Here is an 18,142-nt window from a genome sequence, read left to right on the forward strand (position 1 = left end):
GGCCGTCGGTCCTTTGACGACGTATTTTTTACGGCTACATTCAACATTGATATTTAGCTGTTTAAGAAACGTTTAATGTACATATTATCGTCTTGCATTTAATTTGTTTGAAACTGGTTTCCTGTTCTCCAAGTTGTTGTCACGACTTTGTCTGTTCAGCTATTGCGATGCATTGCTTTTGCAACATCCGAGAAGTACAACTTGCATGAGCTCTCCAAGAACATTCTATCACAGAGAGGCTATCAGCTTCACCATCTCCCACAGGGTCAGTCATTAATGCATATTCACCAGCAGCATCAAAATAGTGTCCAAAACCTTGATGAGTCACCAACAGTGGAATATTGTTTTCACCTCTGTTGGTGCTTCAGTCTCGTTTTGATTGTGCCTTGTGACAGTTCCTTCTTTCGAACATTTGTTGTTCTACTGCTAAATATTTAATGGAGTTACTATGAGGATAATGATTCTTGAAGCTTTGGTGTGACGACAGATAGTATCTCATTAACTTTTCCCATCTTGGTCAAGTGCTGTCCAACTGCACATCGTGCTGCTACCTCTTTGCAGATGCATCTCCGGTGTTGGTGGTGACATGTGATGCTTCAGAGCATGCTGATGATGATGCCACAATCTTCTTCTTTCAGTACGTCAAAATTTTACCATTGTCACTTTTTTGCCAAGCCTTCCTGCTTTTATGACTATTCATCCATTTGTACTTTCACATCCTTTTCTGAAGATAAATAATAGACATGCAAAATGAAATGAATGACCTTCCGAATCCATTTCTTATCAAGAAGTGCATATACTCTATAATAAAATATTTGAGGTGTGTGGTGATCTGGGATAATAAAAAAAAACAAAAAAAAACCACCTTTAGAGGCCATTTTTCCCCGCAAGCGGGGGTTGGCCTTTTTCGGGAACTGTGGTTGTTGTTGTTTTTCGGTCCCCTTTTTGAAGCAATGTTTTACGGCCGGATGCCCTTCCTGACGCCAACCCTTTTTGCCGCCTTTAACGACAAGCAGGGAATTACCAGTGAACTGGTACTCAATTTGCCGACCTCGGAAGGATGACAGGCTGAGTCAACCCCCCTGGCGTTAATTCAGCGATTGACCGGGATTCGAACCCAGGATCCTAGGATCCTAAGCCGGCACCCTAGCCGCTAGCCCAACACCAGGGATAATTAGCGCATTGGATATTCTGCAGGGAGCAATTTTGTGGTTGGATGGGTTCAGCTTGGTACATAGCTGTGCATACGGTTTTCATTGCTATCTGGTACCGTTGTATTACCTTGTATCCCTTTGCTAATTTGGTGACCTGTCCAAGGAAAATACTCTTTATATAAATGTGTATCGTATAGCACCACCCGATGGTAGCCAGGATTACAAATCATTGATTAATTCAATGGAATTATACATAGTACATGGCTCTTTGTCTATACTCTAAATTCCTTATGCATTGTGTGTGTGTGTGTGTGTGTGTGTGTGTGTGTGTGTGTGTGTGTGTGTGTGTGTGTGTGTGTGTGTGTGTGTGTGTGTGTGTGTGTGTGTGTGTGTGTGTGAGATATATGTTTATGGGGGTAGGTGAAGGGATACGTAGGGAAGATAGCATTGTATCATTGCAGCATGGACCGTGGATGCTTAGGAGAAATCTCGATGTACTTAAGTAGGGAAGCTGTAGCATAAGGTTGTTTATGTGTACACCACATGTGCTAATTATTATCGGTAGGGATTAAGGTTAGTTTTCCTTAGTACATGATTTTTCCCTCTGTCATTTTCCCTTTACATTTTCGCTGACAAGGCCGGCCATCAAAAATCTCCTTTAAACAACAACAACCGCCCACAACAACAAAAAAAACAGCAAGCAGGTTCCCAGACGAAGCCCCACCCAAATGACCTAATAGGTGAAAGCCCACCCACAAGAGGCGGGGAAAGGCCATAAGGCCACACCCCGGGGGACGTGATTCGACCGTGGGATGTGGGTGGGTGAGCCGGGAGGCCAACGACACGATAGGTCTCTCAGGAGTAAAGAAGAGGAGTGCGCTTGGTTGGTCTAAAACGAACAGGACGCTCACCATTTTTGGTTCGATGGGTTCTTTACTTTGTGAGGGAGGAGAGCAAGGACGGACAGCTCGGTGGAGGAGCAGGAAACTTTGCTTCGTGCTGGAAAGGACCATATGAGTGGAAAGCGGAGTCTGTGGTTGAGAATAAGGGCTCGCGGGTAAGGCTCGCTTCCCGCCTCGTTGCCGAGCGCTTTTTGGCGCGCGGCGTTCGACCCATCGCCATCTTCCCGCCTGTGGTTTCGGGTGTTGTCATCGCAGCCATCAGCCTCATCAAAAGGACTCATTGGGAGGCCGAAGTTTAGTGCCGGCACGAAAAGGGCATTTTATTTTATTTTATCATTCCCCTTGTCTGTTTTTGTGTGTGAGTGGAGGATCCTCACATTAGGAAATTCGTTTCCCTCAACATTTTTTTCACCCCTTGCTTTATTTTCATTAAATCATGTTTGTTGAATTTTCCGTGTCGTGTTTACTTGTTTGTGGTTTCAGAATAAACCTGTGTGTTTTGTCAGATAAACGTCTCGCATCCAGTCATTCCCGTGCATATAAAATACCGCCATTTTCGGCCTGCCACCTCGGGAATAAAAACACGTTCGACTATTCATCATCCAGTGGACCTAATTGCTGGTGACAGGAATATATATATATATATATATATATATATATATATATATATATATATATATATATATACATACAGACTTGGCATTTAATATGGAATATTTTTTTTGTGGGGGTGAACTTACTTTTCAAGACCACTTAGAACCAAAAGTTCATTGGAATTATGTTGAAATTATTCTAGATTTTGTTGATGTGACCTTTAAAAGAAACAAAAACCACATTTGACATTTCGAAGCAAATAAATTGATCCTTGAAAGTGATGTAAACTGATATCGAACTCAATTCACGGACAGTACTGTGTTAAACTTCTGTACGTTTTCCAGAAGTATCTCTTTATTTTACACATGAGCCAAAAATTTTTTAAACAAAAACAAAAGTTAAATTACGACTGGGATTACGGACAGTAAAATTACAGTTCAGTACTTCGTGTAACCCCTACGAGCATTCAGGAGAGCACGTACACGTTGAGGCATGCTGTTCATGGGATTTGCCAAGGTTTGGACAGGAATCGCTTGCCATGCAGTGACAATAGTCTGCTGCAATTCACGCACAGAGGTAGGCTGCTGGTCCAAGTTGTCGATTTGACGCGTTAATTCTGCCCACAGGTTCTCTATCGGATTCATATCCGGGGACATGGCAGGCCACTCCATATGCTCTACACCACGGTCAGCAAGAAAGTGTTGGATCATGCGAGCACGATGAGGCCGTGCATTGTCATCTTGGAAGACAAAGTTTCCTCGAAAGGCTGCATTAGCAAATGGAAGCAATGTTTCTTCCAGAATGACCCTGTACTTTAACTGGTTCAGGTTTCCATTCAGAACAACCAGGTCAGTTTTGCCCCCTGCATGAAAAGCAGCCCAAACGGTCACCCCACCACCTCCAGCTTGGACTCTTGGCACTATACAATCTTCATTGTGGGCTTCATGCACCTGTCTGCACACTCGGACATGGCCATCTTGACGATAGACCAGAAATCTAGACTTGTCACTGAAGGTCACGTGATTCCAGTGTCATGGCTGCCATTGACGGTGCTCTCTGGCCCACTGCAATCGGCGCTGGCTGTGTTGTCTGGTCAGGCGTGGCTTTCTCAGGGGACGCCTGGCACGATAGCCTGCTTGAACCAGTCGTTGGTTGACTAGCCTTCTGGATACAGGCACATTTGTCAGTTGCTGCCACTCAGCCCTAAGACGATTAGCTGACTTGGTACGGCCATTGCAGACTAACCGGTGCAGCTGGCGATCATCTCTCCTTGTGGTTCTGCGTGGACGTCCTGGCCTCGGTATTGGAGTAGGGACACCCCTCTGAGCATTTCGTTTCAGGATCTTTGACACCTGACCTTGAGTGATGCCATACTGCCGAGCAATAGCACGCTGTCTCATGCCAGAATTTCGTAAAGCCACCACTCCATGACAAACAGCATTGTCAAGTTGACGGACCATCTCCAGAGGAAGCGGCAATAACTTTTGTAGACGTGCAGCAGTTGTTTTCCACTAATACAGAACGCAACAACCCTTATATACCTGATTGTGATGCCAATCGTCAAATGTACCTGTCTTTACATTTTGTCACGCCTCCTGTGATATAATCCTGTTGTTGACTTCTTGCTGCGAACGACAATCAGTGACATGGTTCTTTCAACAAAGACATCACCGAAGGGTAAAAGAAACTCACCAGATTGATATACTGAGTTCAGAAAGTAAACCCAAGTCAAGAAAAAAAAAATATTCCATATTAAATGCCAAGTCTGTATATATATATAGTCATACCCCGTTTTACGCCATTTCGACCGACGTCAAATCCGACTTTACGCCACTCTTCTAGAGTAAATTTCAGTTCAGCGAACCTCATTATGTGCGACTTTACGTCACTCCTACGGATGTGAAAAAAATTAATTTTTCCTTAAAAATATATTTAAAATAAATAAAATAGTACATAAATTAACAATAAAAGAAGCTAAAAAAAACAATTAAAAATACAATAAAAAGCACATTAAAAATATTTTTAAAATGTACGTACAGTAAGTATACTGTACATACGCGCAGCTGCTGGTTCTCATTCAAAACAGAGGCGACGTACAGTATTCCTTTACTGTGTCTGTGTTAGCCATGGGTCCGAAGAAGGATAGTGCTAGTGTTTCCAAGCGTAATGTGGTTGCGATGGAAGATAAGTTAAATCTGATTAAAAGGTATGAAAAAGGTGAAAAAGTGTCGGTGATAGCGCAAAGACCTTATCGCGAATCGGAACCGCAATGCGTCATGGGATCGGAAAGGGGCAATAGCGCCGCCGGCAGTCGCTGTCACTTTGACAGACTGCTTGTTTACATTGACACACAACTTGATCCTCACCACTTTAAACTACTTTTAGGACTTTTTTACTGTGACAAATTAACAAATTAACTGTGAACTGTGGTCAGCTCATGAGCCAAGTATATGCAAGCCAAGGACACCGTCGCAAAACTGAAAGCCGCCATTGCAGTATGTAACAAGAAGCTTACTGTTTCGGACATAGCAAACTGTGATGAACTTGTGAAACTTTATACAGGTTTACCTAGTTATGACCTGTTTAAGTGGTTAGTAGTAGAAGTATCCCCTCATTCACAGAACCTTCATTATTATAAGGGGAAATTATCAATGGAAGACAAGACCTGGCAAATAAACAATACTACAAAACCCGGAGTTAAGCGATCTCAATCTTTAGAGGATCAACTACTCATGACACTCATGAAGCTTCGGCGTAATCTTGGCGAGGAGGACCTCGCATTTCGCTTTGGATTAGGACAATGCACCGTCTCCCAAGTTTTGTTCGCAAGTGTACAGCCAATATAAGTCAAGACCTACTCTCAAGTGCCTTGTTGGTATTACACCTAGCGGAACAATTTCATACATTTCCAAACCTACAGGAGGAAACACGTCGGACAAAAAAAATTGTAAAGATGACGAACATTGTAGACAAGTTCCAGCCCGGCGATATTTGTATGGCTGATCGAGGTTTCAACATTCAGGAACTGTTCTTGCATAAGCAGGTTGTTTCTCTTCTCCAATGGGAACCCCCCTTTCCCTCAAATATTTCTTTAAATCGCTGGATTTTAATGCCAAAAAACGCTGAATTTCTTTCACATTAGCCATCTTCCTTTCCGTAAACACAGCGTCGATCGTAGACAGACGCTTCCTCTTCTGGGTTCGTGTTTACGTTTGCCCCCTTTTCGATCCCATCATGCTTTGCGGTGGAGCGCCTTCTTTTGATATTTACCGATTCGCGATAAGGTCTATGCCTTAGGGCTGCCACGGTCGACGGTATCGACCATCATTCATGATTGGGAACGTATTCTTGCATACGTCACTGAAAAAGCGCCGCCGGATAAGACTGCTACAATGTGTGTTTGTGTTCAGAAGAGACGCCATGTTTAAGGTGAATAACATAATCTTATTAATTTTATTTATTATTCTTTACAAATTCATTTATTAATTGTGTTCATTACTCATTAAAAAATATGACTAAAATGTGTTTTTAGTGTTCTTTAAGGTTTAGCGATAGTTATATACTTTCGCGAGTTATTTACTCTAGTTTTACGGTGTTTGTCTTCATTTTAAGGCATTTTTAAGGCATTACGCCCGGTTTACGTCAAAAACCGAGTTACGTCACGGCTTATGGAACCAATTAATGACGTAGGCCGGGGTATTACTGTATATATATATAGCAATATACTGTAGGGTGGGTCAGGTGGGTCGACGACAACCGTTGACTACCTGATGGTGCGTAGGCGAGAGAGGGGGCACCTCTGGGACACAAAGGTGATCCCGGGGGAAGAGGCCGTTTCACAGCACCACTTGGTTGTCTGCGACATAAGGGTGAAAGGTGCGAGGAGAGCTTGGCGGGTGAAGTACCAACCGAGAATGAAGGTGTGGAGGTTGAAAGAGGTGACAGTAAGGGAGGCATTAAAAGAGAGGCTGAGTAGGGTCGAGGATGATGTGGTTGAGCTTGAAAGTGGTTGGATGTCAATGAAAGCTAGTCTGTTGGGAGCCATTGGTGAGGTATGTGGATGGACAAAAGGACCACCGAGGCACTCGGAAACATGGTGGTGGGATGATGAAGTTGGAAAGAGGATTGACGAGAAGAGGAAGAAGTTCAAGGAGTGGCAGAAGGCGAAGGGTAGGGGAGCAGAAACAGCAGAGCATGAAAGTTATAAGGCAGCCAAGAAGGCTGCAAAGAAAGAGGTAGCAAAGGCGCAGGCGGCATGTAGGAAAATGTTCGGAGAACGCTTGAATTCGGAAGAGGGTCAGAGAGCAGTATTCAGGATTGCAAAGCAGATAGCGAAAGAGAGGTGTGATGTGATGGGGGTGAGTTGCTTGAAGGATGAAGTGGGACAAATCGTTGTGGACCCAGATGGAATTAAAGGAAGATGGAAAAGATATATGGAAATGCTGTTGAATACAGAGAATGAATGGGATGGCAACGTAGAGAGTAACCCATCACCCAGTTTTAGGACCGGCAGAGAAGATAACTGAGAAGGAAGTTGAGGAAGCGATAAAAGCAATGAAGAGTAGAAAAGCGGGAGGGCCGACGGAAGTTGTGGGAGATATGTTGAAGGCAGCAGGAAGTTGGGGTGTGAAGAGAATGACAGAGATCTGTAATCTGGCGGGGAAAGAAGGCCGCATTCCAGTGGATTGGGAACTGAGTACCCTCGTCCCTCTATACAAGGGGAAAGGTGACCCTCTAGAGCAGGGGTCGGCAACCTTAGGCACGCGTGCCACCATTGGCACGCGGCAGCGTAGTCATTGGCACACTGGCGAAAGCAGTGCCCTCTCCGCTGCATGCCAAATCACCTATTGAACAGCCATTGGCTGTTGCGCGTGTTGCACTATAACAGTATTCCGGTGTGATTGTGCAGGGTGATGAGGTAGATGGATCAGAGCAGAGTCACCATTCCAATTCCAAATTCTATTACTGGAATAATAATTAAAGATGCACAACATGAGATGCCGGCCTGGCGCATTCAAAACACAATATTCGCGGCAACCGGATGTGCTGTGGGAACAGTGGTGTTGTTCACAGCAGATGGTCCGAGGCTGCATCTCCACTCATTATTATTATTTGGACTGGTTTCTGAGTTTTAATATTATTAATCATCATTATTCTGAATTGTATAACAATCGCAGATATAAAACAGGAGATGCAGGCTTGGTGCCTTCCGGTATGCCGTTCGCGGCAACCTGAGGTGCTGTAAGAGCGGCTGTGCTGTTAACATCTGGTGGTCAGCGGTTGCATCTCCACTCTTTGTTATCATTCAGGCTGCCTTCTGCGTTTTAATATTGATCTCGTCATTATTTTGAGTTTTTTATGGGGTGGTAGTAAGGAAAATGGGGGTAGTAGTTTTTCTCGTAACACGCGGCCTGTCTTATTAGTCCCCTACCGGTGTACACCGTAGGGGACTATAGGTTTGCACTCCGTCCCTCCGTCTGTCAGTCTGTCAGTCTGTCAGTCTGTCGATCCATCAGTCCGTCACGCAAAGAACAGTTTTCCGGACTTTTTTTTCTAAACTTTTAATGCTAATGATTTCAAACTTGGTACATGGTTTCGTCATGACAAGTTACAGATCAAGTTCCAACTTCATGACGTTTCGATCATTTTTGACAAAGTTATGGCACTTTGAACTTTGGGAATTTCCCCAACAGTTTTCCGGACTATAATTTGGAGTGCGGCGAGTCATAATACTGTCTTCTATTGACAGTGCTACCCAATGCCGGTAGGGGACATGTATTGCAGCGCAATACTCAGAATGCTTGTTTAGTTTGACGGTATGGCCTCCCGCTCACATTTCCCACAGGAATTGCAGTGAAGCGGTTCAGGTTCGGTAGATGTTCGGTAAATGTTTCTTTAAAATGTTGTTGCTATGCATGTAGCCGATATGGATGGAATAAAATTCCATGTCTGTTGGAAATATTTTTTTGATGTGGTGTCAAAATTAAACTTAATGTTAAACTTAATGTTGATATGGCACACTAATTAACAAGAACATTTCAAACTGGCACTTCATGTCAAAAAGGTTGCCGACCCCTGCTCTAGAGTGTGGCTCGTACCGAGCGATAAAGTTATTGGAGCATGGAATGAAGGTATTGGAAAGGGTGTTGGAGAGGAGGATAAGGAAGAAAGTGAAGATCGACGAAATGCAGTTTGGGTTTATGCCAGGAAGAGGAACGACAGACGTGCTTTTTATTGTGAGGCAGTTGCAGGAGAAGTACATGGAGAAGAGGAAGAAGTTGTTTCTTGGGTTTGTTGATCTGGAGAAAGCATTCGATAGGGTTCCACGCAAAGTATTGACATTGGCATTGAGGAAGTTAGGAGTGGAGGAATGGTTGATCAGAGTAGTGATGGCAATGTACAAAAGAGCACGCACAGCTGTAAGGACGAAGGACGGGAACAGTGGTGAGTTTGAGGTGAAGGTGGGAGTGCATCAGGGGTCGGTACTAAGTCCACTACTATTTGTAGCTGTGATGGAGGTGCTGGCTCAGAACGTAAAGGAGGGTTTACCGTGGGAGTTGTTGTATGCAGATGATCTGGTGTTGATTGCGGAAAGTATGGATGGACTGAAGGAAAAGATGAACAAGTGGAAGGAATGTATGGAGACAAAAGGTCTGAAGGTGAATATCGGAAAGACGAAGGTGATGGCAAGTGGTAAAGCATGTGGTGATGTGGAAAGACCTGGGAAGTGGCCCTGTGCTGTGTGCAGGAAGGGTGTCGGAGTGAACTCCATTCAATGTTACAATGTGCGCTTAGTGGGTTCATAAAAAATGTAGTGGTCTGAGAGGGTCATTAACCAGTGTGGCAGCTACATTCAAATGTAAGGTGTGCACAGAGGGAGCTGCAGATGGAGGAAATGTTGAGTTGGATCTTGGAGACGGCGTGAAGCTGGAAGGTGTGAAAACATTTTGCTGCCTCGGAGACATGCTGAATGGAGAAGGTGGATCAGACTCGGCAACGGTTGCGAGAGTGAGATGTGCATGGAAGAAGTTTCGGGAACCGAGTGTCGTGCTGATGAGGAGGGGAGTGTCGTTGAAGCTGAAGGGAAAGGTGTGTGCTGCATGTGTGAGAAGTGTTATGATTTATGGGAGCGAGACATGGGTAATGAACGTAGAGCAGCAACGAAGGTTGGAAAGGGTGGAAATGCGAATCTTTCGATGGATGTGCGGAGTATCGTTGAGAGAGAGGAAGACAAATGATGAATTGCGAAAAATGATCGGAATAGAGCCTGTGATTGATGTTGTGAAGGGGAACAGGTTGAGATGGTTTGGTCATGTGTTGAGGAAGGATGAAAGTGACTGGTTGAGAAGAGTAATGGAAATGAATGTAGAAGGAAGTAGAGGACGGGAAAGACCGAGAAAGACTTGGCCAAAGGTGGTGGAAGAAGAAATGCGGGCAAGGGGGTTAACAAGGAGAGATGCAGAAAATAGGGCAAGATGGAGAAGATTGTCATGGGGATCGCAAGGCTAACCCCCGCTCTAGCAGGGAAAATGGCCTTAAAATGCATGTTGTTGTTGTTCTTGCCTCTGTTTTGAATGAGAACCAGCAGCTGCGCGTATGTACAGTATACTGTATGTACATATATATATATATTTTTTATGTGCTTTTTATTGTATTTTAAATTGTTTTTTAGCTTCTTTTGTTGTTAATTTATGTACTATTTTATTTATTTTAAATATATTTTTAAGGAAAAAATATTTTTTTCACGTCCGTAGGAGTGACGTAAAGTCACACATAATGACGTTCGCTGAACTGAAATTTACTCTGGAAGAGTGCCGTAAAGTCGGATTTGACGTAGGTCGAAATGGCGTAAAACGGTGTATGACTGTATGTATATTTTTATTTTTATATATATATATATATATATATATATATATATATATATATATATATATATATATATATATATATATATATATATATATGACAGTATCTGAAATTACATAAGGGTAATAATAGCGCTGCATGATGGCTCTTCTGGGAGCCACAGACAGAACATCATGCATCATGGCGGTGATGTCACGGCGTTCATCCCAGATCGGAGAGCGACATAATTATCATATATACACACACACAACCTCTCTCTCTCTCTCTCTCTCTCTCTCTCTCTCTGCACACTCTCCCTTTCTCTCTTTGCTTTGATTGCTGCCTGAGGAGGATGTGTTGGAGAGATCGGATAGGTCACAATTTTCTCGTCTCATGTCCCCATTGTGATCGCCCTTATTCACCATTCTTGCGCCCCGAGCCACACTTCGCCTTGTGCCAGACCAGCTATGACCATCATCATCCTGCAGCCACAACCAGCTTTTGCCATACTCGTTGTCTAAATCTGGTATTTGTTGGCTCCATTAGTGTGTTGGGCCTTATTTATCTCTGCTGTACTACTGTGTTCAAAAAGTATCCGACCTTTATTTTTCGTGCGTAAAAAAAAAGAAGCTAGGGAGGCGTTGATTGGTGCACGTATGTAGGCGATCCTAATGCGCACGCGTGAATTTTTTCCCACCTGCAGAAGCTGTCATTCGACGGCAGACCGCCGATGAGTGAGGACATGTAAGTGAGCACCGTCGGATTTTCGTTTTTGACAAAATGACGGAAAAACTTAAACAACGCTACTGCATCAAATTTTGTGTAAAGCTTGGCGATTCCCAAGTGGAAACGATCCGCAAGATTCAACACCGTTCATTCCATTATGAAGGAGGATTTGGGCTTCAGGAGAATCTCAGCGAAGTTCGTACCAAAGCTGCTAACGATTGAGCAGAAGCAACTCCGTTTGGAGATCGCACAGGACATGCTGGAGACTGTGAACAGCGATCCCAGCTTCCTCAACACAGTGATCACTGGCGATGAGTCCTGGGTTTATGGTTACGACCCAGAAACCAAGTTGCAGTTTTGATGCAAGTTTGATGAAACACAAAATTTGATGCAGTAGCGTTGTTCAAGTTTTTCCGTCATTTTGTCAAAAACGAAAATCCGACGGCGCTCACTTACATGTCCTCACTCATCGGCGGTCTGCCGTCGAATGACAGCTTCTGCAGGTGGGAAAAAATTCACGCATGCGCATTAGGATCGCCTACATACGTGCACCAATCAATGCCTCCCTAGCTTCTTTTTTTTACGCACGAAAAATAAAGGTCGGATACTTTTTGAACACACTACGTATGTAAGATTGTGTGTCCCTTTCATTCCTATCTGTGTCATTTGACCACCAGATCTGTACCTTTTTTGAGCATCTTATCTACCCTTTTCCCCAAATACTATGTAAATAAATCCTATTTTATGTATCAATACTATGTAAATACCTATCAATACAATACCTACAATATTATGTCAATAAATCCTCAGAAAAAAAAGAAGCGTTTTCCCTTTTCCTGCTTTCTTTGCATGAACACCGCCAGGTTCGGCTTTATTGGGTGATCCATGGGGAAACGTAGTTATAGTATTGAATGCAGTAACAAGTAAAACAAGAAGACATCATGCAGAGCACGATACTTGCAAAATCCAGCCCTCCCCAAAATAAAAAGTTGTCATCGATGCACCAAATTGTCTATTTTATCAAGATAAAAATTGACGATTTTAATCAAAGCTCTGGTCAATCGGATTCAAAATTATGATTTTTCAGATGAAAATTGATGATTTTAGAAGTTTTACCTTGGGTTGACGTTTGACCTTTTGACCTCAAAAATAGTTGGGGTCCCAATTTAGTGACTCAATATGCAAATGCTGTTCAATTTTCAAGTCAATCGGATGAAAAATGACAATTTTCGAAATTTGACCTCAAGATGACTTTTTTGACCTCAAAATCAATTGGCTTCTTCCTTATGACCAACTCTACTATCTGGTGAGGTTTTGTGAAGATCGGTTTAAAATTATGACCTGTACGTGGTTGACAGAGAGACAGACAGACAGAATAATGCACAAGACCAACCAATATGCAGTACTTGAAAAAAAGAAGAAGTAATAAACACCCTTTCGGTCATTTGCGGGCTCTTGTACTCCCGGTGCAGACGTACTGTGTTAATGGAGGCCTGTCTGACGTCACATTGTTTTCTCAAGGTAGAGTTCCAGTTGCTTATTTTCTCTGGTTTGGCAGAGTGGTTTGAATGCTTGGACTGGTTTGTAACTATCCTGCACACAGTGGAGTCATCTGCAAGCCAAAGTTAAATTGGACTTTTGTCAGTGATGAAGACGTCATTGATTTGTATGAAGAACAGGATTGGTCCCAGAACACTAACTTAAGCGACACCTGACTGACTGTAGATGTGCAGCACGAGATATTATTACCCTCGCAGGAGAGGGTATTGCATTTGGGTTCATTTGTCTGTCTGTTTGTTTGTTTGTTTGTCTGTATGTCCGCACAGAATAAATATGATTTTCTCTGCAACCGATGGTCCGATTGACAGGACATTTCCACCATAGGTGCAACTCCACCTGTATAATTTTTTTATGATAATTATGATGTCATCGGTCACGTGGTATGGGCGCCATCTTGGAAAAACCGAAACATTTTGAGCGTCAACAACACTCCAACCACCCTAATACCCAGGGGGTCAAATGGGTTTAACAGACATGGCGTGCTGTAAAAGGATGGTTGCCAAAAATCATATCTATATATACACAAAGAATTAAGTTAAGCACCCCCCCCGTTTTTTTACAACCTCGCACATTACAAGTTTGTTGTCGTCAAAACAGTGTAATATACCCATGATATTGCTATATTTTCTGGAGAAGTGATATTATGGTCACATAAAAACATAACAATCATGCCGTTTTCAATATTTTATTCTGAATAATTTAAGGTGAAATTTTTTGGGAATTTTAGGCATATTTTCACCTCAATTTAAGTATGGAGCTATAGGTCCATCACGGACAGTGTGGATGACGTTTATGTTTTCTAACGTACAGTCATTGTTCTGAGAAGACCTCTAGCGATCTTTGCGTCAATAACGTGTGTAGGACCCACGTGATCGGATCACTGACTCAACCAATCACTTTTTTTCACTTTGATCACTCAATTTCATCAATGGATAATTGCTAATGTCATACCAATCATTATTTGATCTCACATACCTTAGAATATATGCCAATGTATACATATACACAAAGAATATATATTAGGGGGTGCTTACCTTAATTCGTTGTGTAGGGGTGCTTAACTTAATTCTTTGTGTATATATACCTATCATATCTATATATATATACCTATATATATATTGTCGTGCGAATCCCTCAAGGTTAACACCAGGGACCGCGGAAGACCGAACGGCTTTAATGGAGGCAACGACCAAACACGGATTTTGCTGTCACAGCACGGGAGAAAGAAGGGAAGAGGAGGAAATGGCAAAAGCGCGTACCTGTAGGGGGAATGAACTCAAACAAACACGGGTTTAACAAGGAATGGAAAGTAATGCAAGGGTTTATTTTAAATAAAGGTCGGGACAGGGAAACGCGATGATAAATCCAATAATGATCCTAAATTGGGATCCCACACACCGACTTCCAAATACGAGACAGGGGAAAATGAATTAATAAAATAAATATCCGTCGTGTGCCGGGGAAATGTGCGTCTTATCTTTGTCTGTAGTTGTGTCCGCCGTCCAACACGGCTCCAAGCTCTGGCGCGAAGAAACCCTTCGTCCGCTCGCTCGCACACTTCGCCAGGCCTCGATGCGACTCGCTCCGTGGCACGCCACGAGGTCCCTCGCTCTAGTACCAACAGCACCGGATCCCGCTCCAAGCACCACGACGAACCAACGTCACCCAGCACGAAGCACGAAGGTCCAGCACGCGAGAAGGAAGAGCCAATGAAGACCAGGGACAAGAAGAGTAAGGGCTTCAAGCACAGAGAGATCTCCAATACGAAGGGGTCCAGCGCGCAGAGTCCAAGAGAGAGCAAAGAGACAAAATGTCGTCCCGCGAGCCCCTTTGCAACCTTCTCTGTGACGTCAGTCTTGGTGCGCCACCAACCAGGGCCTTGTAGCTAGGCTTCCCGCCGTTTGCCGAACTTCGTCGTGCCTTCCGCGCTGATTCGTTCCAGGTTCGCGCCTTCCGCGGCAACCAATCACAGTCCTCCTGGGTGTGGTTGCAACTCGTCTCACACGATATTGCTAGGCCAGCTGGTGGTGCGGCTGGCGGAGGCCATTCGGCGTGCCCCGATCTGGCTTCCTGCCGGTCTTCTTCCAAGGTCATTGTAAGGGAAGGGAACTATTTAATGTTGCACTAAAGGGCCGATCTAAGTGTTTATATGTGTGCGTTGCCATAAGGGACAAAGGAATGATTACCAGGTCTGACACACAAGGGTTTATCTTAGTCCCTACAACTATTTAACATACGAACATCCTTGTATGTTCACAGGTATACACTTACCCCGACAAACCGCCTAAAAAAAACACAGAACTTATTACAGGCAGATTCCCTAACACGACAGTCGGATACCTACCTATACAGATCTACCTGGCTCTAGATATTCCTTTACCCCCCCGACATAACAATATATATATATCCAGGAACAAAATGTATATGGACAACCTTGCCAACAAGCTACTGGAAATTGGTGGGAAAAAAATAATTATGACGTCATAGGTTACATAGTTTGGCCGCCATCTTGGAAAAACCGAAAAACTTTGCACCTCTATGTCTCTGAAAGTGCTGCATAGAAAAAATTGAGACATGGCTCATTGTAAAGAACTCTCCATGGGGAATAAAATATGTTAATGATGATGTCATAGGTGCCTCCATTATGACGTCATAATTTGACAAGTACAAAACTTCATCCGATCAATATGAAATTTATTGAGTGTCATCTAGGGATAAAGTGGTGGAGAAAAAAAAAAAAGACGTCATCGGTCACGTGGTTCGCCGCCATATGTATTTTTTAACACAAAAGCCTTAAAAACCACTGAAAACACATCCTGGTGAGGGTCTGCAATCTCTGATTGCTCTTTCTTGTTACATCTTGCAAGATAACCGTTCCTTGTGAGCGCATCGGTAATGTGATTGCTGGTTTCGGAGGGAACCCTGAACATCCTTAACTGACAGTTTGGAAAGCACGGTGCGGTGCCAGACAATCAAATGAATGAGAGATGTCCCGTGAGATAGTCCTGACCTCTTGTTTGACCTTAATTGGAACCAACACTCCAACCACCTTTATACCCAGGGGGACCAAATGGGTTTAACAGACATGGTGTGCTGTAAAAGGTTGGCTGCCAAAAATCATATATATATATATATATATATATATATATATATATATATATATATATATATATATATATATATATATATATATACTATATATATATATATATATATATATATATATATATATATATAATTATTTATATATATATATATATATATATATATATAATTATATATATATATATAATTATATATATATGTACATATATATATATATATATCGAGGAACAAAATGTATATGGACAACCTTGCCAACAAGCTACTGGAAATCTGTAGGAAGCCTCTGATCAACATGATCCTATATGTGAATATGGCGCCTTTAGTGGCGATCAGCCATTTATCCAGATCAGCACTTCTTTTTCGATCCCTGACAGCGGCAGCCTATATAACAGTCAATGTTCTTCTTCCCACATGAGCAGTTTGTGTTGCACCCCTTGGTGCAGCCACAGGAGATCGTCTGCATCATCTGCTGTGGCCAGGTCGGGTGTGTGGATTGCACTTGTCCCAGCTTTCCATCATCCACGTTGTTGTTGATCAGGCTTGTGGTTGTTGCAGTGAATGGGTTGGTCTCCATAGCTGCCATCACTTTCACAATCATCTCTGAATCCCTTGCCACACTTATTGGACCTGACTTGTGGTGTGCATTGGAAGAGTTGAGATGCAACATTGACTTCAGTTGGGCGGATACTGCTGCAGTGACCGGCTTTGTGTACACCAATTTGGTTGGAGCAACAACGTTGAGAGTGATTCCATCTTGACCACTCTTCTCCTTGGCCTCTGTGTTGTTGGTCTGCTCTATGAGCATGTGTTACGTGCTCCTCCCCAAACCCCTGGTCACGGTGTACCTCCGAGCCCCGAGAGGAGTCACGGCAGAAAAAAAAAGTGTTATTCTGCATGTCAAAGATCACTGGTGAAGCCACACCAATTGTTACCAACAAACATATATTGTATTAAGATCACACAAGAATAACAGTACAACAATAATAGTAATCAAAAGTACAATCAATATATATCCTATGATGGTACCATCAGTTTCGTAACATATAACTCGCTGTGCTCCAAGTGAGTGAACCAAGAACATTCCCAATGTCTCTTTCCCTGCTTCAAACCAAAGTTGATTCCGGTTTCAAGCCGAAGTCGATCCCGGCTTCAAGCGAAAGTCGATCCGCTCCAGCGATCGTCAGAACGATGTCTAATCGAGACCAGAATCCCGTTCGGATGACGGTCACAGCCCCACAGCCCCACGGCCAAAGCTGCACCAAGGTGCCCTCAAGGCGACTCGGAAATCCAAAGGCGCCCTCCAGGCGACTGGGAAATCACACCCTCCGGTATGGACGTTTCACGGCTCACAGTCGGCGAACCTCAGATTTACCTTCAAAATCCGCGTTGCACACACACACACACCAGATAAACGTCTGAATGCGGTGAGAACGGCTGAAGCGAAGCAAAGAAACCTTGCTCGACCCACAAACCGCGTGAGTCAAAATGGCCGACGGCCCGTACTCGAGACATAACGGCACGGCGAGGATTCTCTTCGGAATCAATCGCAAAACCTGACACGCAGGTGAATCTGTCACAGCGATAACAACTCTGTCGCAGGAATCCCTTTCCTGGGAAACCCAAAGTTCACTCGTGACTCTTGCTCGCCAATGTTCGCTCCAGACCGCAAAGCAACTATGCTTCTTGTCCGACTCCACTCGCTCCGCCTTCTTTTTCTTCTCTTCCTCTTCATCGTCGTCCGGTTCCGGTTTCATTTAAAACATTAACTTTTTTTACCTTTTGAAAATAATAATTTCTCTTTCCCTCAAACGACAACAATAATAATACATGGAATCAAAAATGTTTACAGTGGATGAAAACCACAACAACGGAAGTGACGAATCCGTAACACATGTCAGGAGAGACTCATTTGTAATGACCATCTGCTCTTCGCCCAATAAATGCTCCATTCAGTGTGGTGTGCTGTAAAAGGTGAAATTTTTTTAACCATAAATACCGTATGGTTTTCCGAACACTATTTAATGACTGGCCCAATATTATGGCTTGCAAGGGAACTGCAGTTGGTACAGGCTGTCATAATTACTTAGTTGTGGTCTATTTGGGTTGCTAGAACTAACTTTTCCATTCATGGGACATATGAATGAATGAATGAATGATCGTTTTAAGGCCATTTTCCCCGCTAGAGCGGGGGTTAGCCTTGCGGGCCCCATGACAATCATGGTTCCCTGTTTTGAGGCAATGTTTTTATGGCCGGAT

General features: G+C 43.3%; 1 protein-coding gene across 1 annotated transcript in view; it reads left to right on the forward strand.

Moving 5' to 3' along the window:
* The window catches only part of RMND1 (required for meiotic nuclear division 1 homolog), an 81,339-nt gene that overhangs the window by 13,504 nt on the left and 49,693 nt on the right, over positions 1 to 18,142 (forward strand). The window contains exons 3-4 of the mRNA XM_068106950.2: positions 160 to 265; positions 562 to 637. Of these exons, the coding sequence (XP_067963051.2) occupies positions 160 to 265; positions 562 to 637 (182 nt within the window). The remainder of the gene's footprint in view (positions 1 to 159; positions 266 to 561; positions 638 to 18,142) is intronic.

This window comes from Myxine glutinosa, chromosome 2 (genome assembly GCF_964187855.1).
Source record: "Myxine glutinosa chromosome 2, kmMyxGlut1.1, whole genome shotgun sequence".
Taxonomy (NCBI): domain Eukaryota; kingdom Metazoa; phylum Chordata; class Myxini; order Myxiniformes; family Myxinidae; genus Myxine; species Myxine glutinosa.